The sequence below is a fragment of the Botryllus schlosseri genome, chromosome 9, assembly GCF_051294905.1.
Source record: "Botryllus schlosseri isolate E-star chromosome 9, Bs_hap1, whole genome shotgun sequence".
Taxonomy (NCBI): domain Eukaryota; kingdom Metazoa; phylum Chordata; class Ascidiacea; order Stolidobranchia; family Styelidae; genus Botryllus; species Botryllus schlosseri.
This window is the reverse complement of record NC_137244.1, coordinates 17,642,896-17,670,293: the sequence shown is the minus strand read 5'-3', so window position 1 is coordinate 17,670,293 and position 27,398 is coordinate 17,642,896. Positions and strand designations below refer to the sequence as shown.

Genomic DNA, 27,398 nt, shown 5'->3' with positions numbered 1-27,398 from the left:
TGTACTGTCAGAAGTGTCTGATCAGTCAGACAGCATCAGTATATTGCCGTCCATGGACCATGCGTGCATGAAGTATGTATAGTAAAATAATTGTAATAGTAATATAATGCATCTTGTGCAAATTATAATTGTAACCGAACGTATGTTACATTTCCATGCATCAATGATGAAATGAAGAAATAATCTTGATCAATCACTCGTGGACCCGGTACTCTTCATAATGAAATTGAAAGCTGGTTATCGAAGAGTTGAAAGATCAAACTGATTTTGCAACTGCCTATGCAGCAAATCTTGTATGCCTAACTCTGTCCAATCAGGTCCGCTATATGCATTGACCAGAATTCCCAAGAATAGCCAATATGACTAACAAACCAGAGAAAAACTAAAACTTATACAGGGGCATAAAAAGCACTTATTTCTCTTAATGGCTGTATTCTCTCTTCCTTCACGTCATTTATTGTAGCAATAACTGTTATGACATTGTTACGTAGAAATTCTAGTGTTAAATCGATTCTTGAAATGGCCAAGACTGCTGGAATTATCATTATTGGAGACGAGATTTTGAAAGGGCACACTCAAGACACCAATTCTTTCTTCCTATCTAAACTTTTACACACTTCGGGGTTGGTGGTCAAGCGAACAACTATCATAGGAGACGATATCGACGAGATAGCTCATGAAATGCGAGTTTTCGCAGAAAAGTATGATTACGTTTTCACATCAGGGGGAATCGGGCCGACCCACGACGATAAAACATTTGACGCTGCAGCTGTTGCGTTCAATGAAAAGCTCTGTCCTAACGAGACTATGGTTGGTCTCTGTAAAAAATATTTTGGAGAGGGGCCGATGGACTCGCCCAAGATGAAGATGGCCCTTATTCCCGAATCGGCAGTTCTTCATTTTGGTGTCGATCCAAACTCCGGAGAGTCATACAAGTATCCTCTGGTTGCGATCAGAAACATGTTCATGTTTCCTGGGATACCAACTCTTTTGGAAAAACAGGCCAAAAGTTTGATACACTTATTTGAAAGTAACGACGAGTTTGCTGTCGAACGCCTTCTAATTAAAGAGGGGGAAATAGCCATTGCCGACGTTCTGCGTTCTTGCCAAGACAAGTTTTCTGCTTCTGGTGTTTCCGTCGGTTCATATCCTGATATTACAAACAACTACTACAAAGTGAAGGTCATTATTGAGTCCAAACATTCTGATGCTAGCCAAGCTGCAAAGGAGTATATCGTCAATTCATTGCCGCAAAAGGCAGTAGTCGAACATTATGTGGAAAATCCTGTGACATTGCAAGGTGATGATGTATACCGATGCCCCAGATTTCCAACAAACTTGAGAAATAAGGTCGACAAATCTATTGATATTATAAAAGAATCTCTCGGAAGATATAAAATGCATCAGCTATGTGTTGCTTTCAATGGTGGTAAGGATTGTACTGCTTTGCTACATCTTGTTTATGCCGTTCTGTGTAAGGAATTGAAGGAAAGTCCAAATTCGATGTCATGTTTGTATATCAAATACGTGAACCCGTTTGAAGAGATTGAGAACTTTATGGAGAAGTCAGTAACGACTTATCGACTAGACTTGATCTCAGTCGAAGGCAAAGTGAAAGAGGCATTGAAGACTCTCAAGTCTGATCGACCTCAGATTACGGGGATATTTATGGGCACTCGTTCTACTGATCCGTACTCTAGCAATCTTGAATCATTTTCTCCAACAGATCCAGGCTGGCCTGATTACATGAGAATAAATCCATTACTGGAATGGACGTATCATGACGTCTGGGAATTCGTTAGAATCTTGTCCCTACCATATTGTATGCTGTATGACCTGGGATACACAAGTTTAGGGGGCAGAGAAAATACCAAGAAGAATGAAAAGTTGAAGTATATCAATGAGAACAAGGTGGTGAGCTATCGTCCTGCGTATACTCTGCAGGATGAAAAATTTGAGAGAAACGGAAGGTTATGACCTAAGGATGGATTCTTAGCCCTTCACTGAAGTATATGAGAGATTATTTAAGCTTCATTGTGCAAATAAGCCAGTAATGTAAAAATGGAATAGGAAAAAAGTCTATTGTTTCTGCCTGTTATCTGTTGCAACTATGATCTGAATGCATAACTATTCAATAAATCATTACAGTTTTTATCCTTATTTATATCATATCAAGTATTGTGTTTAAATGCGGATATCATGACAGGTTAATCGCGCTGGTGCTTTGTGAATTGATTTCACTTGTATTTGTTACAGATTCCATAATACAATGTGAAATGGCAGAGAATTTCAGCCGCAATGTGTTGCGGATAGTTATTGCGCAAATAAGTCAAGCTGTTGGTTTTGACTCCATACAATCGTCATCCTTGGAAATTTTGACCAATATTCTGGAGCGCTACCTACACAACATCGGAAAGAAGATACACGATTATGGCGAACAAAGGGGGGAGACAGTGCCTGATTTGGATGATCTGTATTTTGCCTTCAGGCAACTGGGAATATCCTTACCTGAAATCGTTGATTACACCAAACAAATGGAATCCGTCAAGTTCGCGCATAACGTTGCAATGTTTCCAGCTCCCAAGCAGGCAAACTTGGGTTTCCCGTCGAGCTTTGAACCGGATGACTTGAAACGAGACGAACACATCCCTCTACATATGCCGTCTCTGGTAACGTCAAGTCTGAAGCCAGCTGAACCGCAATCAGATAACGCGATCCCCCAAAAAGACTCGTTCGTTATCGCGAAGAAAAATCCCCAAAATTTCTCATCCGACGAGGAGATCTATTCGGCTGGAGATGACTCCAGTGATGGCGAATATATATCTGATGATTCACTCAGCTACAATCACTCCAAAACCCGTCATTTAACCAAACCGGAGGATATTCCAATGGTAGAAGGTACGGCGCCGAGTAGTTTGATGTCAGTGCCTTCTGTATCAGAACTTGACGACGGAAATAGCTTCACTACGTCATCACGGAAAACAAGTCTCGACAAATTCGAAGGTGACTCCGATAGATCGCGGGCTAAAGAAAGACACGCGATTGGCTCTAAAACCTCTGCGAGTGCTATCGATGTGCCGTGGATGACTCGCGACGAACAAAACGGCAGCAAAAGGAAGCCTATTGATTCGGGATCGCGTTCTGGGCACGCCAAATCGACAGACCCGAGTTGGCTTTCTGAAAAGAAAAAACCTGCCGACGTCTATGATCCTGGCTGGTTACAGGAGGAAGATTCGTCGCTGGTGCATTTAAACAAACCCTCTACGGCTGATGTTCCGCGTAGTAGTTCGTCTTCCGAGAAGCGATCGTGGTTCAGTAAAGATAAGCAAGCATCGCCCGATACGAAACTCAACAAACCTTTTTCGCAAAAGCACAGTACTTCGTCAAAATATTCAAAACTGAAATCCTCCAGTTCTGCAAGTTTGTCGCACAAGCACAGCACAAAGCCTAACGCCGACAGAAAGCTTTCTCATCAAAAATCATACAAGACGCCCCCGAATGCCAAAAAATCAGGAGCCGACGATCAGATCAAGGCTCGTATCGAGGCGGCCGAACGGCTTTTACACAGTGCCCCAGTACCACCTTACGTGCCGCCCAGTCCGAAATCTCACGACAAAAAGTCGCACCACGCTGTAAAGAAGTCGCCCGCACAATCGGGAACCGACGCGGAACGGAAAACGAAAAAAGCTTCTGCTTCAGATACCTCGAATTATCAACCTGCAAAATCTTCATCGTCGAAGCAGAAGGCTCCTAGTAAGTCTTCGGAAGAAAAGCAAGATCGCAGTAATTTTGCTTCGTCCGAATCCATGATGAAAGCTATCGATGCGGTGATCAACAGAGCATCGGAAGAAAGTGTACGGCAAGATAAAGAAGCAGAAGAGGCCGACCTCATGAAATTCATGCATCTCGTGTCCAGCTCTTCGGAATCAGAGTCAGACTACGTGGTCAAAGCAGAACAGATGCTTCAATTGGAGGAGCGCGGGTTGCAGGGAACGCGTCCGGCTTCACCTGCTAGCTCGTCGATATCATCTATTGACACTCCGGCTTCGTTGTCCGATTCTGATTCCAACGACTCGATTGAAATACCCCCTAAAATCCCCGAACCTCCGCCTGCGAAAGAAAAAGTAAAGAAGGAGAAACGTAAGAAGAAATCGAAGCGCAAAGACGAGAAATCGCCGGTTGTCAAGTCGCCGAAAAGTCGTCCGAAAGGCAAAAAAAGCAAGCAGAAACAGGCTTCGTTCGTGACCACGGAGACGATCACCCCGAATCCGGTGAAAATGAAAGTCAAACTGAAACCGATGCCCAAAGAACCGAAGCTTTTTGACGTCGCCGAGGACAAGGATCGAATCAAAGTCACGCATCCGCCGCCTAAGCCGCACAAAGAAGAGAAAACGAAGCAGAGAGAATCGAAACATTCCAAGCACAAAGAACACAAAGCGCCGGCCGCGAAAACGTCTTCGGAAACGAAGCGCGATTCGTCGGAACAAGAGCACTCTGTGGGCAAAATAATTCTGAAAAAATCTAAAAGCGGCGACGCCAAGGTCGTGAAGCCGAAAGCGAAGGAACACGCCCGATCGCCTTCCCCCGTCTCGAGCCGTAGCAATCTACCTTTGCCGAAACTATCGGCGGCAGTGCCGGTGACCAGCGTCACGCTGACGACGAAAGAGAAGAAAAAATCGAAGAAGGAAAAAAAGAAGAAGAGAGAAAAGGAGAGAGATTCGGAAAAAGACCGAGGCGCCGAACGAGAGAAGCACTCGGAGAAGACAACGAAAGAGAGCAAAGACAAGACAAGCCAACATAAAGAGAGCAAGGATTCCAAGTCCTCCAGGAAGTCTCCATATGATTCAGACGGCGCCTCGCCGTTGGTGCCTAAGTTAACTCTGAAAATGGGGGCCAGCGAGAAAAAATTTGTTATAAAACCGCCGAGCGTGTCATCGAGTAAGGCCAGCGCGAAAAAGCGGCCCCATTCTGGCAATGATAGCCCGAAACCTGCGAAAGAAAGGAAGATTTCCGTCGACTGCGTAAAGACGGTGTCGGAAGGCTTTGCCGCTGCAGTCGAGAGGAAGGTGATAACTCAGACGATCAGTGTAGGACCGGTTGGCGTTTACGAAGATGGGGATGGAAATATGGTTAGTCTATGTAAATATATTTGTTCTGGAAATATAGGTACTGTCTACTGTGATGTATTATAAACAGCATAGACAAGGTTGCCAGAGATGTAGATAAAAAATGAGGGGCAACCAAAAAATAGAAATTGGTATACTGAGAGCTAAAGAGATGAAAATAGGCCGACACACATTTGCACAGTCCTAATGTCACCGTTTTGGTAAGCTGATGATTAAAAAAGTTAAAATGAGGGAAAGCTTGCCGCAAATAGATACAAAATAGGACACAAATCAAAACTAAGGACAAATCCGAGAAATTAGGATGGTAACTTATGGCCCGAGTATAGGTCGAACCACTTTCATCAAATTAACATGCCTCGGGGTTGATTAAGTCACTCGAAGCCTCTCATAAGATTTCTCTCAGTTAAGTCTCGAAGGTGATGTCTGTTAGTTACGCTATGCGACGCATTTGATTTCGTGTAGAGGAAATGGTATCGAACACTGTAGCTTCCTGGCGAGTAGCAATTGTAATTGGATGTATTGAATACGGTGCTCGAATTTTGCTATCGATTCTCGGAACGAATATTGTGCTATACTGTGCAGAAATTTACATCAATGGTTTAGGGCAGTCTATACTAAATTTGTCAATGATAGCCTCACAATGAGTTGTTGCTTGTACTGAATGGCGGTCGGTTCAAGTTGTCCCATTAAGGAAACAGTTATTCAAAGCACCACCCCTACATGCTTCTCTACTACGTATATTGCTAGTCCCGATAGGTAGTTGTTGCTTGATTGTAATGGTCACTTGGTCACTACCGGTGTTTTATTTCTTGTGTCAAATATCTAGTTTGGCATCATGTATTTACATTTGGGATTCAACAGATTTTCCTGTATTTAGTCCTAGTAGTGAGATTCTTGGATGAGTCTAATAAGGTTGACTAAATCCATTTCAATTACATCAGTTCATGAACATACAAACTACGCAATGCTCTAATTCAGTGATTCTCAAACTTTTTCCGACACGCACCCCTTGATGATGGTGAAAAACGGTGCGCCCCCTTATCGGCATATCAAGAAATATTGAAAAGAGTAAACAGAATACGTGCAATCCCAACGCATTGTTTGGTGGCATGGAAGGTGTTATGGCTGTTGAGATACTTCCCAAATATGGAATTAGATACCGAGAGCAATAAATACGAGCTGGTGGTGAATAACGTGGAGCGTGAAAAATATCCAATTGAAGATTTTGTTAAACATAATCATGTGCAATGGTAGAGCGTAGCACATAGATATTTTAATGATTTTGGTGCCTAATCTTTTCTATCACCCCACTTCAGCTTAGCACAAACGTACCTGACCATAAGGTAGCCTAAATCAAAAACTTATTGTGCAGCTACACGCATTCTCCAGTTCAACTTCATTCAGGGACATCTTCGGTTTGTTATCAGTCAAAATCTATGTATCAAAATCAATTATGACATTTAAAATCAAAATATATTTAGGATTATTGTCATTGTTTGAACTTGGAAGTTTCAGCACAAATTAAAGTTATTCCGAGTTCAAGAAACAACATTTCTATCACGTGGCTTAGCGCCTCCGCTCCGGTGCTTTCAAGTTTGAGAACCACTGCACTAATTCATTCAGCTTCCATTCTCGGAGGCATATGTTATTGCATACTAATCATGGTTTTTCAACTAGTAGCAGTGTTGGGATCAAGTCACTACCTTCGAGTCACGAGTCATCTCGAGTCATTGCAGATTTTGACTCGAGTCAAGTCAAGTCACTAGTCGAGTCAAGTTGAATTTTCAAAGTACGATACGCGATTCAAGGTCATCGCATTTTGCTCACTGTTTTAAATACCGATGGGGTCCCCATTTATTCTAAATCGCGGAACGAATAAAGAGTTGCTTACACGCAAGAAGGCGCTCAATCGCTCATGCATACGTAGAAATGTCAAACTACGCAAGTATAGCAGTATAGCCTCAGTCCATAACAGGGCGAGCCGCATGCTGATCTTTGAGTCTTTGATTCTGGCTCGTCAATGAGTGTGCAATGTGCATACGGTGATAATGAACGTAAGTCATTGTGCCTTTTCCGCAAAGATTCGCCCAATAATAATCACAAAGCTAGAATTTAAACGTCATTACGAAACCAAACACCAAAACCTTAATTGCCAAGAGTTACCCAAATGATACGAATTGTTATGACTACCGTGCTCCGCACTGTTTGACGTCATATCAGTCCGATTTCAAACACCTTGCAGCCTAGGTGGAGACGCATCGTCTTAATACCACACAATCATAAACTTCATCCGATACCCAATATTTCCTTGTGACGGAATATATTAGTATATATAAAGTTTTGTGTTGTGACTTTTTTAAGGTAACGAGTTTTGATATGCGGCTCGCGCGTGAACCAGCTCTGCCCACCCCTGATCTATAATTATCAGCCAAAATATAGGATGGCATATGAAGCATCAGAAAGTTCAATAAAATGATATGGAGCAATACCCTACCCACATATAATCCATGATATACAATTATAAACATATGAACGATATTCGTTCGATTAATAGCACGCAAGAGGGTTGGTTGGTTAAGGTGTGCAAGTTTACAAAAAAGTAAGCTATAAGCTCCGATCACTGCGTTAACGATCAATTCATTAGTGATGCAACAATGGACGCTCGGTAAAACGCACAATCATTGAGTGATTGGTCAACAATCCGAACTTATACAAGATACGGCGATCTAGTCGACATCGATTACTTGATGACTTGAAATTGGCTCGTAAATTTTGCTCCGAGTCCACGAGTCAATCTACATTTTTTAAGCGTTGAGTCAACTCAAGTCATTTTTGCAAAGTGACTAGAGTCGAATCAAGTCATACGAAAATGGTGACTCGAGTCATCCCAACACTGACTAGTAGCGTATTCAATTATTTTTCAGGTATGGATATGTCCTGGTTGCAACAAGCAGGATGATGGAAGTCCCATGATAGGATGTGATATGTGTGATGACTGGTATCACTGGCCATGTGTTAAAATTACTCAAGAACCACCTGATGATGTAGATTGGTACTGCCCTCGCTGCACTAAAAGGCAGCAGCTTGCCGCTAAAGGCAAGGTTTCTGTCAAGAAGAAGAAAAAGAAATGATGTAGTTCTCTCATTATGCCACAGAAGACACTGGATGCCTCAGATGCCATAGAAACGGCAGCTCCTTGGAGTATATTATGCTGGTGCAATTTATGAAGTCCGTTTTGTACGTCCTTCATTATTTCTCTTGATTGATTCTCTTGTGCATTGATAGTAGGGAGCGGTGTCTGTCCTTGTCTGTACAATTGCATTGATGACCTGCATGCCGAAATGTGCCGGGATTGAAAATCCAAAAAAAAATTTCATCAGTTCACTAAGCTGTATCAAATTATATCCGCAGTGACATTTTATATCTGCCGCGCCCCATACTTCAATCAAAACGTTGTTGTATTTCGAATGATCTCAAAGATGAGCTTTCATGTTGGCAGTTTCGTAGTACGGCTTCACTTGCATGTTATCTTTTATGCACTGCAGTTTGTGTCGTGGTGGGTAAGGTACTGAAATTCATTTAAACTTGATGTATATTCGTGAGCTTATTCTATTTAGATGTGAGCTTAAATCCTTTTTACATAATATTTTATACTCTTGCTTTGTCATACATCAATGTGGTAGTAGATGAACACATCGTTGCGGCAAACTTATACTGTGATTTTGGGGTTACAGTGTGTGACTCTTAAGGTTGATAGTAGACAGTCTAGACACGCGTTTGGGCAATAGTAGAGGATTTGGTGCATGAATGCTGTGCGTTATACTGATGTAGGGAAATATTTCGCACGAGGTATTTCATTGGTCTTCGTTGTATCAGGTTTTCTGATTCTTCGGTCAGATATATCAACAACATTGACCAATTTGCTGTAATCCGTATATTAAACCGAGGCAGTCATCTTTGGTACTCAAAGTAAAAGTCACAATAATCAAGTTAAGTTGTCTAGGCCTAGTGTTGCTGAAAAGTAGCAGTCCAAATTTATAACCACTTTAGTCATTTGGCAAAAACCTACTTGACTACTCGAAGGAGTAGATTTCGTTACTGACCCTGTCTGGGTATTAGGAAAGTAGCCAATGGCAGCCGACCCTATTCCCGGCGAACAATGTAATACAAATCGTTGACTGCTGGGTGGGTGGGTGCCCGCTGCACATGCCCATACCGACTGCTCGAATAAATTGTCGCCGCATACTGGTGAACAGAAGGCATATACACCCATCAACAGGGGTACTACGTACGTATAAAAAGCAATTAAATCTGCATATAAATTGGTTACGCGTGCGTCTAAAGTTTTAACAGCAAATAGCCAAGTAAGACGAGATTCCTAAATACGGCCCCGTGATTCAATAATGCAGTACTTGTAAAGTTCGTAGTCCTCTCGATATTTCATCATCACCATTGGTTTATTAGCAATTTTATCAGTTCAATACACCACAAAATGCGATACAATGAAAAGATAGGAAGGTGTCGAAGCGACTTGGAGTATTCTATGAAATCAGACACCCACATTGGCCTATAGGCGATGTAAAGAGGAGGCATGCGCAGCAACACTGAATGAAAAGTAAAAGAAGATAGTTAGAGTATGTGTGTGTGTGTGAGTAACAGAGTATAGAGACTGCAGAAACGTCCAGCAGACTCCATAATGTGAGGATGATGCTTACTTTACATTAGTAGACTAAATATATGTATATGATACTTCGTCCTGTAATTTACAGAGGCTAGTGACCAACCACTACGGAAGCTGTATCCGAATCCGGTTGAAATCGACATCCGGTGGATTTAAACTAGGCGCATGTTTTGCTGGATGCACCGCAGAGATGAGCATGGATTAGGATTAGGTTTTGAAAAAACAGGATTTGTGAAATTTTGTCGGATTTGGATTGGATTTGGATTAGACATTTTTTTCAGAACAGATTAGGATTTGGATTGGATTTACCTATTTTCTGGGAGATTGAAATGTCGTGTGGCGAATGGCGACAAACTTCAGATCAGTTATTAATGTACTTATGGTTACTAAGTTATCTTGAATCAAGTGAATCGTTGGTTTTGAAAGAAAATTTTCGAATCCCTTAATTGCATAAATTAGTATTTTTTCTGAATTTCCAGTTGGAATCGGATTAGGATTGGACATGGACTTGATTAAGAAAAAGGTATGCATTAGGATTTGGATTTGGATTTGAAGGTTCGGATTTGGACATAGAAATTTCAAATCCGCTCATCTCTAATGCACCGGTAGGTTATTCTTGCATTTTCACCTGTTTGTTGCAAGCCGAGATACAACCGGCTTAGAAAATAGTGCAGTGCAGTTGAAACAGGGTTGCTACAGTCTGTGCCCAAGGACTGGGTTTAGTTAATTCCGTAATCATTCAACTAGAGGCAAAAAAGATATTCAATTGTAAACGGTATTCTGCTCAAACCGTTACTGTTCTGTTCGGTTTATTAGCTATTTTTATCAGTTTAATATCACCACAAAAATGCGATACAACGAAAAGATAGGAAGGTGTCAAGACGACTTGGAGTAGTCTTTAAAATCAGACACCCACCTTGGCCTAGGCGATATAAAGAGGAGGCTTGCGCACTGAATGAAAAGTATGAGAAGATACTAAGATAGTATATAATAAAAAGCAAGCGACAAAAAACGGGTGCCATGTCACGGGAGGCGAGATCGATAGGTCAGGTCATGGTCATGTAATCTTTAGGGCGGACTAGTCTGATCTAATCAGTAATAATAATAATAGAGACGTTGGTTTATATATATTTTCATCCGTTCAAGGCATGCAATGTACAATGAGATACACAAAACACTATGCGATGTAATAGACGGATAGGAGGACGCTGAAATGAAATGACCAGCTGGACCAGCTATATATACGGTGAATCCTCAGCCAGACTATATAAACAGTGGTTGTTTTTGGCAATAAGTTGCCCGGGGTTCCTTGCATGGAATAATTGACTTAAGTAAACGGACAATTTCCTGTGACGTTGCTGCTCAATTCACTCTGGCACCTAGGCCTACCCTATAGATCTGACGATATTTTGTTCTGTCAGAGTCAGTGTGAGGAGTGAAGGAGTTGAAGGCCGACGTTTGAAATGAAAAATGCCGAGATTAACGACACCATCACACGCTGTAAAAAATGCTGAAATCGAAGATAATCGAGCTGTTCAACAAATAATGCTATCTATATATTTTATGTTATACCAAATCTCGTAACTAAAATTTTTATTCTCCGGAATCCACACAGAAGAGATATATTGTTTCCACAACTATAAAATTGGCAATCATATATTTGTAACATGACAACACTTTAGGTTTTCTTGTTCTATTCAAAAGCTACTTATACATCGACTACAAAAAGATCGCCCAATCTTATTGGTGTTTGGCTTCATAACCAAGCACACCTCCAACCCTCAAATTATTCCACCTTGTAAATTGATAACAGTATTCTCATTTCCACACACCTAAGAACTGGAATAGGTTGGGGAATCAGGGATACACCATTCATTCATCGGGGCTCCTGGGGAAAGTTAACCATGAAATTCTCCAGTCGAAAATTGAATTTTACCAATGGAATGAATGTATCACAAAATGATGCCTGTAAACAGACCCCATATTTTATGTATCCTATTTTGACAATCAGTGATGACAAACACTAGAACTGTACCAAGTTTCATCAATATCCCATCGACAAAATAGGGTATAAATCCCCTTGTGCCTTTCCATGAAACCTTAATCACGAGAACTACCAATACTTGAAATCTATTTGCACCGATTTTCGTCGAGATCCACCGAGGGGAATAGAGTTAGGAATACTCACAGCCCGATATTGGCCTAACAGATGACTGAGATGTCGGGGACATTTGATCCCAACAGAACTATATTCATACCAAATTTCATCGAACTGCACCTAGGGTATAGGATTCAAAATACCTCGTACCCAAAACTGGCATAAAGAGTTTTTAAAGCGAAGCCAGATTCACTTCACTTTACCAATTGTGACACCATCCGTTGAAGTTGAGCATGGTCGCCGTAACTCTCTCTAATTTGAGTCATAACCTATAGGCCTAGGTAAGATTTAATGTGATTCTATGCCTATATTGTCTAGGCTAACCAATACTAATGAAATTTTCATTAACAATAATTGATAAACCCACGTTTCCAGGCTCGATTTCGTATAGTTTATCGTTGATGATGGAAGAAAAAATGCCAGAACAAAATGGACTTGAGTCCAAGCTCCGGGATTTGTCTTTGGAACCTGGGCAGTCGCAGACTGCTGCCGCTAAAGGTGGAGCAAAGAAGAAGAAACGAAACCGCAAAAAGAACCCGGTCAAGTCCGAAGAACAGGGTGATAGTAACAAGGAAGACGTCAGCATGAAAGCCGCTGAAATTACTGAGATATTGAAATCTCACCAAGACGAAGCAATGAAAAATAAGTGGAAATTTTGGAATACCCAACCTGTCCCGAAGATCGACGAAAAGGTAGCAGAAATCGGAAAAATTGAGGAAGACAAGGACAAAGTGAAGGCGGACTGTTATTCGCTCCCCACTGGATTTGAGTGGGACACACTCGACTTGGCTAACGATGCTCAATTAAAGGAGGTGTATGAATTATTAACAGAAAACTATGTCGAAGACGAGGACAACATGTTCCGATTCGATTACTCCGCCGGATTCCTGAAATGGGCTCTGCAGCCTCCGGGTTATTTCAGAGAATGGCACTGCGGCGTTCGAGTGAGCAAGAACAAAAAACTTACTGGATTTATCAGCGCTGTCCCGGCCAGCATCAAAGTATACGGAGAAGTGATCAAGATGGTGGAAATCAACTTCCTGTGCGTGCATAAGAAGTTGAGGGCCAAACGCGTGACTCCGGTATTGATTAAAGAGATCACGAGAAGAGTGAACCAGAAAGGAGTGTTTCAAGCGGTGTACACGGCCGGCGTGGTCCTACCCAAACCGATCGCCACCTGTCGATATTACCATCGATCCTTAAATCCGAAGAAGCTTGTCGATGTACAGTTTTCGCACATAGGAAGAAATCAGACCATGCAGCGATTGATAAAGCTGATGAAATTACCTACAGATACAGTCACAAAAGGCCTGAGACCGATGGAAAGGGAGGACGTCCCACAGTGTCACAAGTTATACGTGGATTACGTGCAGAAGTTTAATTTGGCTCAGATATTCTCGGAAGACGAATTCGAACATTTTTTCATCCCACGTGAAGGCATTATTCAGTCGTATGTCGTCGAGGATGAGAGCGGCACTATAACGGACATGTCCAGCTTCTTCTCGTTGCCGTCATCCATTATGCATCACCCTGACTACAATACGCTGTACGCGGCCTACTCATACTATACTGTACACACAAAGACCGACATAGTCACCCTGATGAAGGATTTGCTCATTATCGCCAAGCAGCAAGGGTACGATGTCTTCAACGCGTTGGATTTGATGGACAATCACCAATTCTTGAAGGAATTAAAGTTTGGTATGGGTGATGGGAATCTCAATTACTACCTGTACAACTATAGGTGCCCTTTAATTGATAGTAAAAAAGTTGGCTTGGTACTGCAGTAGGTGTGAAACTGACACACGTAGCGGTATGATTTCTGTCGCTATTCTTCAGATGAAAGTCGTTGAATTACTACTACTTCCAGAGAATTATTGAATAGTCCAATTATGTTTCATCAATTCATTCTAAATTTATATAAGAAAATCTAAATATGGCCCCAACACATGAAAAAGGTGCACTTCTGAAATAGCAGACTGTATTGCCACCAGTAATGAAATTTCTGCCACCATACTTACACTTGGACAATGGACAGTGTGGGATCTCAAACGTAAGAATATGACCATATGAATTCTATTTAGCTGTTTTACATACATTTGTTTGTGTTTTGTAGAGTAGAATTGGTGTTGGTTCCGCCCTTAGCAAAGGAGGTAATGTGATTGCATGTGTTCATAATTGCTCCGAAGAGAATATTTTCTTATCAGCATGAAAACTTTTTTGTCCCAGTCATATGTTAATAATGATAGACCGTGATCTGCTACCATGCCTCTGGAAATTCGACAGGTTCAGTCAACCTATGTAAGCCTGCCTTGAGAAGTGTTTTCACAAATTATGTAGGACTGTTTGCTATTACATTATGTGGTTGAGCGACACTCAAAAATTACCTTCCACATTAAGAAAGCTATCTGCCGCAGCATGTATCTATTATATTGATGGCATGAACGTTAACGTCATACTCATACAGATCTTTTCAAATTAGCCATGTAACTTGAAACTTACGTAGAAGCTGTGATATATAGTTACTTCTGATCAATGCTGGGCATTCCATAACTGGTGATAAACAAAAAAAACTGTAGCATTATCCGCTGCGCTGTTGTAATTAATGAAATATCAATCTTCCTAACAGAACCAAAAATGTTGAAAAATTGAATGCCTTCTGGATAATACTAAATTAATACACCAAAGCTCTAATTGAACTTGATCTACATCAGATAACCCTGGATTTGGTAGTCGAGAATGATAATTCACTTTTACTCCATGAAGAAGGTGTATCGTTTTTGCTGTGGTGTATTTCATCAGTTGGCTGGTTAAGCAACAATAGGATGTAAACGTTTCATTTGTGTGTATACGTTCTCTGACTGCAGATGTTAACCCGTCAACAGTTTTAAACTATGAGCTTACACTACAGATGTCTAGTTTGAGGTTACAGTCTGTGATTAAAATGGTGCATTTTTCAGTGATTTGCGTGCATCATATTTTTTGAATAGATAGCAAATATCGCATTGAAGTTGCTAAGTAAGGGCAGGATTTTTTTGCCGTTGTTATAGTGCTTAAAATTAATTCAATCAACATTTACCATGACGAATTGTACATTTAGTAATGACAGTGAATTTGATACAAAGTGCTTGTTTGAAACGATATCATATCAGAACGCTGATGTAATTTACGTAAAATGATTGAATACCGAGCTATAAACTAATGACTGCTGATGTGACTGAGTAATTGTCAGCAATGTTCGAATTATTCTCCTCAATTGTATGTTGCCCTAATTTCTAGTTATTTACCCAGTGTCAATGTTAATCGAGAATATTCATGTATGTCGGTAACGTGTTTTAGCTAATTACGTCTTGTACTTTTGAGTGAATAACCTTGCATTTTTACTTCATTCAAGTAAAATCCGTAATCCATGAATACTAATCTATGAGACTTGTTAAAATATGACTGCCAACGTGAAAGAAGAAGATCTTCCCACAAACGAGCCTTTAACGGGTAAGATACTGGAGCATTGCAGCCTGGAATTTTAATTTTTCAAAATTTCATTGAATAGTTTGTGCTTTTCTAAAGATATTGCGAATACTGAAATCGATCAAACGGAAAATCGGAAAGCGTTAAATGACTCGAAACCGGCGCTGTCTGGCCGAGCTTTACAGCGGCAGAAAAAGTTGCGATTCCAGCCGTCTGATGTCAAATTCCGTCGTGAAGGTAAATTTTTTCTTATCTCTAGTTTAATTACCCAGTTGTCAGCGTTTTGCAGCTCTGGATTTTAACGCGTTTGCATCTTGTTTGCAGAGGTTCGTCATGAATATCACAAAGATATAATGGCGGCGGATGCCGAAGCAGTTGAACCACCTCGTGGTAAATGGCTTGTATGCTTTATGCTCGTATAGTTTTCTGTTGGTTAACTCGCGAAAATGGGGCTTATCGTCAAACTGAAAGTTGAATAATGTTGATCAGTTCCTAATCCTGTCGACAAACATCAGGGTTGTAGCCAAGTCACGAGGTCCCGAGTCATAAGTCAATTTTACTTCCATAGTTTCGACTTCTGACTTTTTCCATGCACCACCGAATTGAGTCCAAGCCATAGTGCTTACTGTTTATTATCGAGTTCAAGTCAGGTTTAACTCACTTCTGTGAAATTCATTATATACTCATTTTTCTCACTCTTGAAATCTTTATTTCAGGGCCTATTTGTTGAAGTATCAGCCCTGATACGCGAGACTTGAATAAGGCATAGAATGTCTCGAGTCTTACACAATGACTCGAGTACAAGTCGAGTTAATGTACAAATTGAATTTGACTCGAGTCATTACAACCCTGCCAAATATGATATCGGCTTTGCTTTCTTGATTTGGATTTGATTGTCACATCAATTACTGTGACCAACCAGTTGCCACAAACGTTTGTACATGACTTTCACCAAAATTCCAACTCCGTCAAACTCTCTGGCCATTCAGTAGGGAAGTAGCATCGTTTGGATCTTTCTATTCAAGGCAGAGTCTTTCGAATCTTGCTCCCAGAAATTTAGCGTGTCCGATCCAAAGCCCTATCCCGTCGACGACTCACTGGCAATGCCGGCCCCGATCACTGAATTGAATCGGAAATCATGTCTCTGACCTCTAAAAGTGGTCCAGTCTTGGCTGCTATCATCCGATTAAAGTGACAGGATTGTGATATTGTTAGCGATACATTGAAAGAGCCCCGTTTATTCTATTGTTTGAGCGACAGCTCATTTGAGTGACACACTTGAATGTGCCAATTTAATTGTTTGAGTGTCGGAATAACGTTTCAAGCGACAGGTTGGCAAATTCTATCTGAATCAATTGAACCTAACCCATCATCGGTGTTGTCGCTGTGATGAAACTGAACTTGAATTATTTGTCACGAAAACTAAATCGGCCAACATGAACTTGAATTGTATGTCGCTCAAATGACCATTGTTTCCTTTCATGACACGCACACGCGCTGCCACAGTCTCTTTATACACGATCACAGCACCCACATCTCTGTAATGTGCATTTAGTGATCAGCGTCGCTGACAAAATCGAGTCCAGCGTCCAGGAGATGAAGTCCATGCTGCGGGCCGTCTCTCAGCACACCAGCGACAGGGCTGTTTTACAGGTAGGCGACGTCAGCGCTCATGACGTGAATGAACCTGAACCGTATTTATGCTTAAAGTTGAATAGGTCTTCATTTGTTTGAGTAACTTTTTTTCAAAGTAGTTCTAGTTGATGGGCTATGTTTCACTTCATAAGATATCGCGCACACTGTATCAGTGCCTAATTTTAGTTTTAAAAAATCAGTAATTTGCATAATCTACTTTTAACTTTTTTTCTGTACATTTCTAAGACAATGTTCTACGGAAGTGAGATAGAAACATGTACTTCAGCATATTTTAAGCCCAAAACTAGCTTTCTGATGTAAGCGGTTGCCAAGATATAAGCAAAATTTGTTATTTTCCGCTCATTCGGTGAATTTGCACGGTCACTTGAGGGTGCACGAACCCAAAATCATGATGAATGGATGATTTTATTTGATAAAATGATATTCAAAACCATTTATGAAGACCACTTTTTTAAATTGAATTGAATTTTTATTTTTCACTCCATCCTACTCGTGATGTGACGTTCTCAAATATCGCTTTTCGCTGCAGAAAATTCCTCGCCACATGCGTAGGCGGGCCGCTTCCCACAATCGGAAGCGTCTACCGAAACGGATGCACGAGCTTGCCGAGGAAATGAAAAAGGTATGGTGACGAGCGATGCTGCGATCGGAACAGGAAATGATTTTGCATCCTCGTTACAGTCTCAAGAAGGAAGTACGCCGGCGCATGGCGTTAAACGGGCAAAGAGAAGGAAGAAAACTGAGTTGCAAAACGAGTACGCAAAGCGATCGGGTATGTTTTGTGCTGCTGCACTTTTTAATCAAGCTGTTGTGTTTCACCACAAAAATATGATGTTGAGGTTGGAATTTGGAATTACTTTCGGGGGTAGTTATTTCATTTGGCTATATTAGTTCACAATTCGTAAAGATTGTTGATTTGTATTTTTATGTAGGACTTTCAGAAAAATTATTCTTGAAAATCAGCATAGCTTTTGATTTTTGAAATTACGTGTGTGTCTGTAAGGGTGATAGCGTTGTGTTGCATATGTGTATTTTCTCTGCTGACCGATGAATCACGGTTGCGAACCAGGCATATTAAGTTCTAATGTAGGTAACTTGATTTTGTACCGTGGAGAAGTCTAATTGTGCTTCTCTTGCGTGTTTGGGTTGGAATAGTCCAACTATTTGGATTGTGTTGCTGTCACTAGGACTATGACACTATGACAATGCTGCAATGTGAAAAAATTATCCCTTGAATACTGTCGTATTCTAGTATATATATAGCAATGATGAATGTAATAAACAAATGTTCTGAATTTTTTGTCCAGGGGAAGTTAAATTTTCTCAACTAACCCTGGTAAACATTAGTGTGTGATGTATCTCGTACCAACATCATGTTGTATTGATAGAAAAAATGTATTGTATTTTTGTATCACGGATGCATGCGTTGTTCATCTCAGTGGTTCTCAACCTTGTCGACCTCGCGGACCGGTAAAATTTCAAAAGAAATGTTGCGGAGCGGTGAACCTGCAATTGAAATTAACACTAAATTTAATTACAACAAATGTACGCAACTCGGATATAATGCTGGAAACTTCATTTAAGGCTGTCTTCTTGATATTAGATATTTATACGTCGTTCCATTGAAGTTTCTGCAAGGCGAAGCTGGCGAAGTCCTGTTATAAATGTTCTAACTTGATTGTGATTGTTTTGTTTGGTATCCTTTGAAAAATATGAGACTTTTCTATAGCGTCTATTGTACTGCCACGTGCTTGCTGAATTGCATGGAATTCAGCAAAGTTTGTTTGAAAGTCTCAGTAGCTTTCACATATAACTAGTATGAAACGATCTGTAGGCTATCTGTAAACATTTTCGTACACACGTGCACCATTGTGACGTACGCGGTGTGCCCTAAGTAGATAATGAACTCTCTATTATGATAAACCACGGAAAAATACGTTCCAGACTTCTGAATCAATTGAATATTTGATGTTTTAATTCTCTAATTACCGGACAAGAGTCCCACTTCTTGCATTTTCGATTGGAGATAAAAGACTCTGATATGTTTGACGGACCGGCAGGAAACTTACCACGGACCGGCGGTTGACAACCATTGGTTTATCTACCATACCCCTCCCAGCCTTACTGTTGCTTTTCACGACTCTACCTCTGCAGACAAACAGGGCTGGCTGGAAACTCACATTTGGCACGCAAAGAGATTTCATATGACCGACTCGACTACGGACAAATACGCAGACTGGGGTAATAGGGTGGCGTTGCATGCGACGGATAAAGGTTTCCGGGCGTGCTATCGAGCGGTCGCGAAGCATTGTTTGATTCAGGTACTTGCTGTTGATAAATAAGCTAGCTAGGTGGTCAGAGTATTTGAATATAAGACTCCAATGACAGTACTCATCCTGTAACAACGATATCCATTTCCGTATTCTGTGATCGTGAAAAGATGAGCTGCAATGTATGACGGTGGTGGTATTACGATGGTGCGAATCTAGTTTGAATATTTTTAGTTTTATAAACCGCTGTTGAGAAGGGCTGAGCAAAATTGAATACTCGAGTGATTTGAGTCATTCTGCCCCGGCCTACTGTTGAAGAGGCGTAAAATAGCTGCTCACCACAAAAGTTATTATTTTGAATTTATGTCTATCACACCTATTTAGCTTTGGAAGCACCAAAGAAGTCAAATTTCTGTCTGGCCTTGCAATGCCTCACAGAGCCAATCCTTTGGGATAGCTAATCCTTTCGCGATTAAAGGTATCTGGCTGTGGTGCCATGTTACGATATGAGCCTGAAGGTACAGTAGTTAGCTCCTTAGTGAGCAAGAGGGTTTTTGTCTAATCTGGGATGTGTGCTTAGGATATATCGTATCTTCGCTGCATCGAATTGTCCGGCGGTGAAAAAGCTTTGCTGCTTGCTATGAGGAAAATAAGCAGGCACGAATTCTCGTCAGATCAACTTCACGGGCGGGAAGAGGCTGATGTTTTGCTGGCAGCCAGCCAAGATCAGGGCGGAACTAGGTGCATAGGGCCCGCGTCGGTATTGTGGAAACCAGTAGTCGAAGGTATGACTCCTCTTGCATCGGTTATCAGCAGGGTTGTAACCAAGTCACAAGGCTTCGAGTCAGAAGTTAATTTCACTTTTATAGTTTTGACTCGAGTCTAGTTCAGTCATTTTCAATTTCCCACTGAGTCAAGTCCGAATACAAGTCAGGGAGCAGAGAGTCAAGTACGAGTCATGGTAATATGACTCGAGTCCAAGTCATTGTGTTGATTGCTCAGTTTCCAGTTTGAGTCTTGTTAAGACCACTTTTTATAACTCTGTTTGGTGATATCGAATGGCTCGCATTTATAATATACTAATTTTCCTTACTTTTAGCAGTTTCTGGTCGCATTTTCAAGTACCAGTACCAATAGACAAATTCCAACAGTGTGGTTACTTTACTGTTCATCGAAATTACAATGAAAAATCAGTCTTGGCAGTCTGAGTCTCGAGTCATTTGACTTGGTTCGAGTCATGCGCAATGACTCGAGTGCAAGTCGAGTCAATACAAAGATCGACTCGAGTCGATTCGAGTCATTTCCGTATTTATAGAAAATGACTCGAGCCAAGTCGAGTCATCAGAAAACCGTGACTCGAGTCATCAGAAAATCGTGAGTCGAGTCATTACAACCCTGGTCACCAGTGAATCCGGCACTTAGCCGTCCCTAATCCCGAGTTCAACGTGCCAAATTCACCAAGTCCTAATATTCAGTGAAACGTTTATTTTAAAAGTGATGACAAAACAATATTCAAACAATGCTTTTGTAATAATCATAGTTATTACATTTCTAATCAGTAATTCACCAATTGCCGAATTCACTGGCAACCATCTTAACGTGAGGCGGTCTTTTTGTGCATTTGAAAATTATCTCCCAGGCGCATCTCGCGAACTGCACGTGTGGCTTCATCCTACAATGATGCCGGAAGTTTTGAGTATATTGACGGCATGTGATCCCAAATTTCCGTTTCAAACTCGGTAAGGTTGGAGCGTGCCGTGTCGAATTTTTACGGACTCATTTTCTCGAATTTTTTTAGCGATATATCGGGCGAGCTTCTGCGTTTCAGACTCACCGGTCCCAAGTCGGCCACGACACTTCTGTCAGTGATGCGTCCGCTGAGTAAGGTGCCGCCAAAAAGTCAAGGTTGGTGTAATTTTTTGTCATAAAATCTTGTTCAGTTTTGGGTAGAACTCGGCGCACTTTGACACTCGCTAGAATCGTTTCTTAGCTCTGATCAGAGGTGGTCGGTAATGAAGTGCTTTGACCAACGAGTACAACTGGCCCCGACTACTTACTTGGAAATTGCTAGTTCACTACTCCGATTTAGTGTGAGATGTTCTGAAAACGTTTTACGACCTCAGTGCAAGTTTGCTTTTGTTAACTAATTGACAACTCGAGCAGATTAAAAGAGATACGCAAAAGAATCCAATACATTAACTTGTGTGTAATCAATGGAAATAATCATGGATTAGGATCACACAAGCCTCGTTATAATTAGGACTGCTCAAATTCGAGTATCTCAGTGATTTCGAGTAATAATTATAAATATGACGTAATAAATGTGATAATCACTTCAAACTTGTATCTTTTAATCTTTTTGTGGCCACAAGGAATACGATGTCATGCAAAATATCTCGTATTTCTGGATAATGACAGTGTGTAGCACTTGGTTTTACGAATATTCGTATCATTGTGAGAGATGTTTTTCGGTGCTGAGATAACAGTCAACCGACATTTCAAGGCTCCAAGCGGATGAAATATTTTTCGTTGTTAAATTATTACTCATGGTGCAAAGGCGTCAGTGCCATAGACAGGGGGTAAAGTTGAAGACAACTCTACGCCCCTTTCCATTCGTCATACTAGATCAGTGGTTCTCAACCGGGGTCCGCGAAGCATTTTTAGGAGTCCGCGAAACCTTCAAATTCGCAAAATAGCTGATAACCTCATTTGTATATTTTCTAATTAGAGAAATCACATGACAGTTTTGCGTCATAATTGCAAGAACATATTGCTGTTTAGAGATGTTTTGATGGGGGTTTTGGAATAGATTTGCTTGGAAAATCCATATTCCCCTGTGATATTCATATAAAGAACCGCTTTTCCAGAATACTTTCAAAATGAGCTGGTGGATAAAAAATGACTCGGCTGGGTGTTATATATTCATTAAAAAATTGTTTCCTAATTTTTGTGCCATGTCCGTTGCGATCATACAGTGTCGTACGAAGCGTTACGCGTTATTGTCGCTTCACTTAACTTTGTGTAAATGGATCGCCGGTTTTCAAGACACGAGCGCGCATTTCAAGAAATGCAGCTACAGAATTCGCATTGAAACAATAATAGTCTTCCAAATTTCTATATGCGTATAGAGACGTTAACACGCGCTAGATTATGATCCTTGTTGTATAGACATTTGTACAATGAATTAAAATATCCCTCCCCTTTGTTTCACCTCTCCCTCCTTTTCTCTCGACTGGCTACGTGCCTGAAAGCCTTATATTTCGGTTATTCGAAAAAATGTACTTTCAGTACTCTAATCGGATTCGATTGCTTGAATTGTACCCAGCTTTGGTTGCAGTAAACACTGTTAATCTTGCAATCAAACCGTTATGTTGATAGGTACCGAAATCGGAAAATGGATGGAGAGAAACATCCAAGTACTGCCGCGATTGCACGAGGATTTCGTTACGACTGCGACAGGTGAGATAACTGCTAGCTCTTTCCGTGTCGAATATTTCCTTGCGACCTTTTTCATTAAAGAGTGCCACCGTGCTGTGTTCTCCCGAGAAAAGACGGAAGAAAGCAACGGTCCGTGTCCGAACGGTGGCGTTTTTCCGATCATCACAAACGATCCGAGGCTCACTCTTCCGCTGGATAAAACAGTCCCCAGTTTAACGAAAGTACTGGGTCAGATCGGTTGATTCCCTTCCGAATCCGTGCGATACCGAACCACAAAGTATTGTTTCTTTTCTCTGCGCAGAGCAACTCGGCAGTCTCGAATATAGCAATGAAGACAGTACTGGAGAGGAGACGCTGGCGCAGTCGTCAGAGGTCTCTTGTCTGTCTCCTTTGTGGAACGAAGCCGCGAGGCAAGATGTGAGAGCAAAATTGAATTTTGCCAAAATGTTCAAGAATTGGTAGTCGATTTATAATATCTCCAGAACAGAAGTGCGAACCAGACTTGGACAACTAGATAATTCTAGTTGTCTAATTTTACTAAACTAGAGCGAAATGCAAGTAATCTAATTTTATTCTAATTTGTGAAATGTTTCAATGCTCTAATTCTAATCTAATTTGTGATATGTTCTTATGCTTTAATTCTAATTCTAATCTAATTTGTGAAATGTCTCCATGCTCTAATTTTAGCTCTAAACTAATGTATTGTTTTCCTGGAAATATGCCTCTTTGTCTGAGGCATTTTGCAGTGAGTCGACAAGAATATCCCTCTCTCTCATGGAAATTCAGTGCCAAGCCGCCATCGCCTTACTTACATAGTGCAGTCATAGTAGTTATAGTGACGAATAATAATAACGTGCTAGCATAGTTGATACTCGATAGTAGTCTGCAAACAACATTCTAGTTGACTAACGAAAGGGCGATGCTCATGACTAACACAAAAGAAGTAATATTTTAATAAAGTAGGACAAATACAACAAGAATTATCATGATCATAAACTTTATTTTATTTTGAACTATGAGCTGCGCATGATACCCGACAATGCTTTCCAACGACCAATGAATCCATATATTTTTTGGGCTAGCCAGACATGTTACTAGCTGAAAGACTATCTCATCCTATAGATTGATCTTGTGGGAACGTCCTAGGCCATTTGCTAAGCGTCTCTGTTTTGGCAGTGTCTGGGCCATTGCGCGTCAGGGCAATATGCATATTGATATCAGCAGACTCTTCACCGATGAAATGCTGTTGCCATCGCCGAAGCCGTTTCAGCTAGTGGGGAATAGTGCTGTTGATTGGGCACAGGCAAATAGCTTAATTTGAAACGACAACATCAATTTTAAACTGAAATCAATTTTAACATTTCAAAATGCTTCATTTCGCGTATTCCCAAAATCTCAAATCAGATCGCCGGCGGTGATTGCAATGACCCCTGGTATAATAAAACACGAGCCTAGCTTGGTGTACAGACGTTAACCATTCTCATGGTTATGGGAATGCGTCTTGATTTGATATGAACTGATTTTTGCTGTATTCATTTCCCATTCACAATTTCATTCAATTTCCAAGTTTTTTATGCGAATTAAGTAATTCTAATCTAATTTGGAAATAACTGTGTAGCTCTAATTCTAATTCTAATCTAATTTAGAAAAAGATGTGTAGCTCTAATTCTAATCTAATTTGAAAAATTTTGTAGATCTAATTCGGAAAAGCTGTAATTTTCTAGTTGTCCAAGTCTGCTGTTAACCACCCGATCGTGCTGATATAGTGATACAACTTGCAATTCTCTCCCTTGTATGTTTCAATAGGTTTGTGGAGCGTGCGATAGTTGGGGTTAGGGTTGAGTTATGGTTTGATTTAGGGTTAGAGTTGGTGTTTGCATGCAGTTTAGTTTGAACGTTGTGGTATGGGTTACGGTTACTTTTGGGTTATGAAGTCACTGACTGCCAAGCAATTGTTTTCGTTACATCTCTTCTGTAATAACGACAGGCGTACTATTATTATTATCGTGATTTGGTTACCGTTATTTCAAGGTGTCCTCTAGCCGCGAACCAGATCACATTGTAAGTACGCAGAGACGACAAGTGAAATATGAGGACGTAGCGACGTGGACAGATTCGCTGAGCACTGCGGTACCTGTTATCGCTGTTCGGAAATTGCCAAATGAAGGTACGTGTGTGTGTGGTTTGGGCATTGATAGTCCTGACGAATCCTAATGTATAATTAGGATGCATTTGTCTCTATTCATCTGTTCCAGGCAAAGAGATTAAGCCAAAGGGTGGCCATAGCGGTCCGGGATCGGAATATGCGGCTGGTTGGGACTTGATCGTTCCAAAGAAGTGGGGCACTGCGTTCTGGATTCCGCTTATTTACAGCAAAGCAAGGCCCGGGGGACTCCGCGAAAGCAAAAGCATAAATCTTGTATATAAATGAATAAACTTAATCATGTTGATGTTATGCAATAACTCAAATCGATGTTTCTTAACCGTGCAGGAAGCCTTGAAACCACATTTTCCAGAAGACTTTCCCGACACCAAATCGGGTGAAAAGTGGTGGGCTGCCGAAGCGAAGACCTCACACACGCGGTATTACAGGTAACTACCATTTTATAGGCAGTTGTAAGTGTCTTGCGAACAATGATATCTCGATTTAGGAAACCTCCCGCAAAGAGGCCTAACTTCACTGTATTAGCGGTTTCAAGCCCGTTTCAACCGGATTGGCTCGGGCTGCTAAGCGACTCTACTAAAAGTTTGAAGGATACTAAAGATGTATGGTATCACGTTGTAGCATTTGACATTTGTTCAATGTAATTTGTTTCTAATGCACAGGTCGATTCCGATCAGCAAATACCAGCCAAAATATCAAAGCAAAGTAACGGTGACGCTGCTTCCGATGCTGGTATGAAGAAGGTGATTAATTCTGAGCCTGGAGTTGATAAAAGTATCCGAGGACTCCGAGGACTGCAGCAAGGCCAGTCTAAGGTATTGGGCACCATTAATGTTTTTTCATTCATAATTGTTGATTTGGTAGTGATTGCCACTGTTTTACAGGTTTTAACAGTAGTTATAATCGATATATGCAGAAATCCTAATGCACTGACAAGATGCATGATGCGATATAACTCATTCTTTGTAGCAAGAATCCAGGAAATAGTTTTTTGAAGAGTTATGCTCCGTGACTTTGCCTGTAGTCGGGTTTCAAATTCATTCTATTATGAGTTGGATCAATTCATGACGGGTTTACAGGGGCACTGTGCTCTAAATATGATGTTATCTCCAATTAAAGATGTAATGGCAAAAAACTCAGCCATATTCTCCAGAATGCCACGGTAATTAAACTGCATATTTCGACTAAACCTTCTATTTAGTGGCAGTAATTTCAAAGATATATCCTATATAAACTCGAGTTGCTTGGAATGAAACTCCACAGCTGAGTAGGCATACTTACAGCTCGGGAAACACAACTTTTCAGTATTTTCATCAGAGAGTAACTTGTATAGTCCTCATAAATCAATACAACAGTAAATATATCGATCGGACTTTGTGAATAGGCTTGCCAATATTTCTAAGGCGACGGATATCGCTCTGCGAATGAGCAATATCTATTATTTGTGTTATCTCCATCTGTGTTATTTTCGCGCACCAATACTATACCGGAGTATGGAACAAATCCGTTAATCAATAATTTACACGAGTCGAACCATTTTCAGATCAATGTCTTGCGGTCTGTCGAAGCGATTTCAAGTCTCAAACAGTGTCTGCATGGTTCACCGGTCGAAAGTTCCGCCCACTCAGATCTAGACACGTGGCCAGACTTACCGGAGCTGTCGAAAGATAAGCTGGTCTGTGTTGGGGTGCAAGTCCTCAACAAGGGAGTTCCAACCGAGTGCGCCATTCTGAGCCTACCAAGCATCAAAGACTTTGATTCGCTTCACGCTGAAATGACCGATCCATACAAATACGGCTTGAAATCCGTTACTGGTCCTGTGGAAGAAAATCATTGGGACCCGTATAGGAAAGAAAGGTATCCTCAAGGTATTTTGAGCTAACCGGACGGATCGATTGAATTATGCTTTGATTTTTCAGGAAAGGAGCAAAGAAGTTGAAAGCGCTCAGGAAAAATGCTAGCAAGCGTACTGCGGATCTTATTTCGACCGATGAACCCACCGATGCTAAATCTCAACTTGTTGACGATAGTCGGACACATTTCCCTGTAGTGCCATCGAGGGACACGATGGGATATGTTACATCTGGTCGCTTTTTGTATTCCCATGCGTGCGGTGCCGGGATCGGCTTTGTTTCACTTGGAAGTTTGAAAAGACTCCGAGATATGATGGTGAATCAAGGCAGAGTTATTGAACTACTCAAGCCCGTTTTTGGCAGTCCTGAGGGCATCCCACTTATTGCGCTGATGAGAAATGTTGACGCTACGCAATACCGCTTTGTTAAATTGAGCTTGATAGAGACATGGTAGGTTTTGTTGCTATGCTTCTGTTTCTTTACAAGTAAATCCTGGTGATGGTATTCAGTTGTATTTGTCTTTCTGTGTGGTGTCGAGTCACAGATGCTGGACGCGTCGTCTGTTGTTGAGCAATGAGTAAGGG

At 41.0% G+C, this 27,398-nt stretch overlaps 4 protein-coding genes across 5 annotated transcripts; all 4 read left to right on the top strand.

Moving 5' to 3' along the window:
- Positions 1 to 345: 345 nt before the first annotated feature.
- LOC145446913 (bifunctional FAD diphosphatase/FAD synthase-like) lies at positions 346 to 2,257 on the top strand. The gene has a single exon (XM_080325281.1). It carries the CDS (start codon positions 475 to 477, stop codon positions 1,975 to 1,977), a length of 1,503 nt encoding a protein of 500 aa, XP_080181407.1. The 5' UTR covers positions 346 to 474; the 3' UTR covers positions 1,978 to 2,257.
- Positions 2,248 to 8,834, top strand: LOC145446912 (uncharacterized). The gene is made up of 2 exons (XM_080325280.1): positions 2,248 to 5,129; positions 8,051 to 8,834. The coding sequence occupies exons 1-2, from the start codon at positions 2,277 to 2,279 to the stop codon at positions 8,255 to 8,257; spliced, it is 3,060 nt and encodes a 1,019-aa protein (XP_080181406.1). The 5' UTR covers positions 2,248 to 2,276; the 3' UTR covers positions 8,258 to 8,834.
- A 3,103-nt stretch (positions 8,835 to 11,937) lies between these two features.
- On the top strand, positions 11,938 to 15,364 carry LOC145446909 (glycylpeptide N-tetradecanoyltransferase 2-like). The gene has a single exon (XM_080325278.1). The coding sequence runs from the start codon at positions 12,298 to 12,300 to the stop codon at positions 13,753 to 13,755; it is 1,458 nt and encodes a 485-aa protein (XP_080181404.1). The 5' UTR covers positions 11,938 to 12,297; the 3' UTR covers positions 13,756 to 15,364.
- On the top strand, positions 15,338 to 27,318 carry LOC145446907 (ribonucleases P/MRP protein subunit POP1-like). 2 transcript variants are annotated; one of them, XM_080325276.1, is made up of 20 exons: positions 15,338 to 15,457; positions 15,533 to 15,670; positions 15,758 to 15,823; positions 16,989 to 17,086; positions 17,619 to 17,711; positions 17,771 to 17,861; positions 19,244 to 19,410; positions 19,940 to 20,144; positions 20,999 to 21,098; positions 21,158 to 21,264; positions 22,738 to 22,818; positions 22,879 to 23,025; positions 23,099 to 23,214; positions 24,829 to 24,964; positions 25,053 to 25,216; positions 25,289 to 25,389; positions 25,449 to 25,563; positions 25,639 to 25,776; positions 26,505 to 26,818; positions 26,881 to 27,318. In XM_080325276.1, exons 1-20 carry the CDS (start codon positions 15,406 to 15,408, stop codon positions 27,266 to 27,268), a joined length of 2,817 nt encoding a protein of 938 aa, XP_080181402.1. In that variant the 5' UTR covers positions 15,338 to 15,405; the 3' UTR covers positions 27,269 to 27,318. The 2 variants fall into 2 exon arrangements, with proteins under 2 accessions (XP_080181402.1, XP_080181401.1); XM_080325275.1 differs by having other exon boundaries at positions 25,624 to 25,776.
- Positions 27,319 to 27,398: the final 80 nt, after the last annotated feature.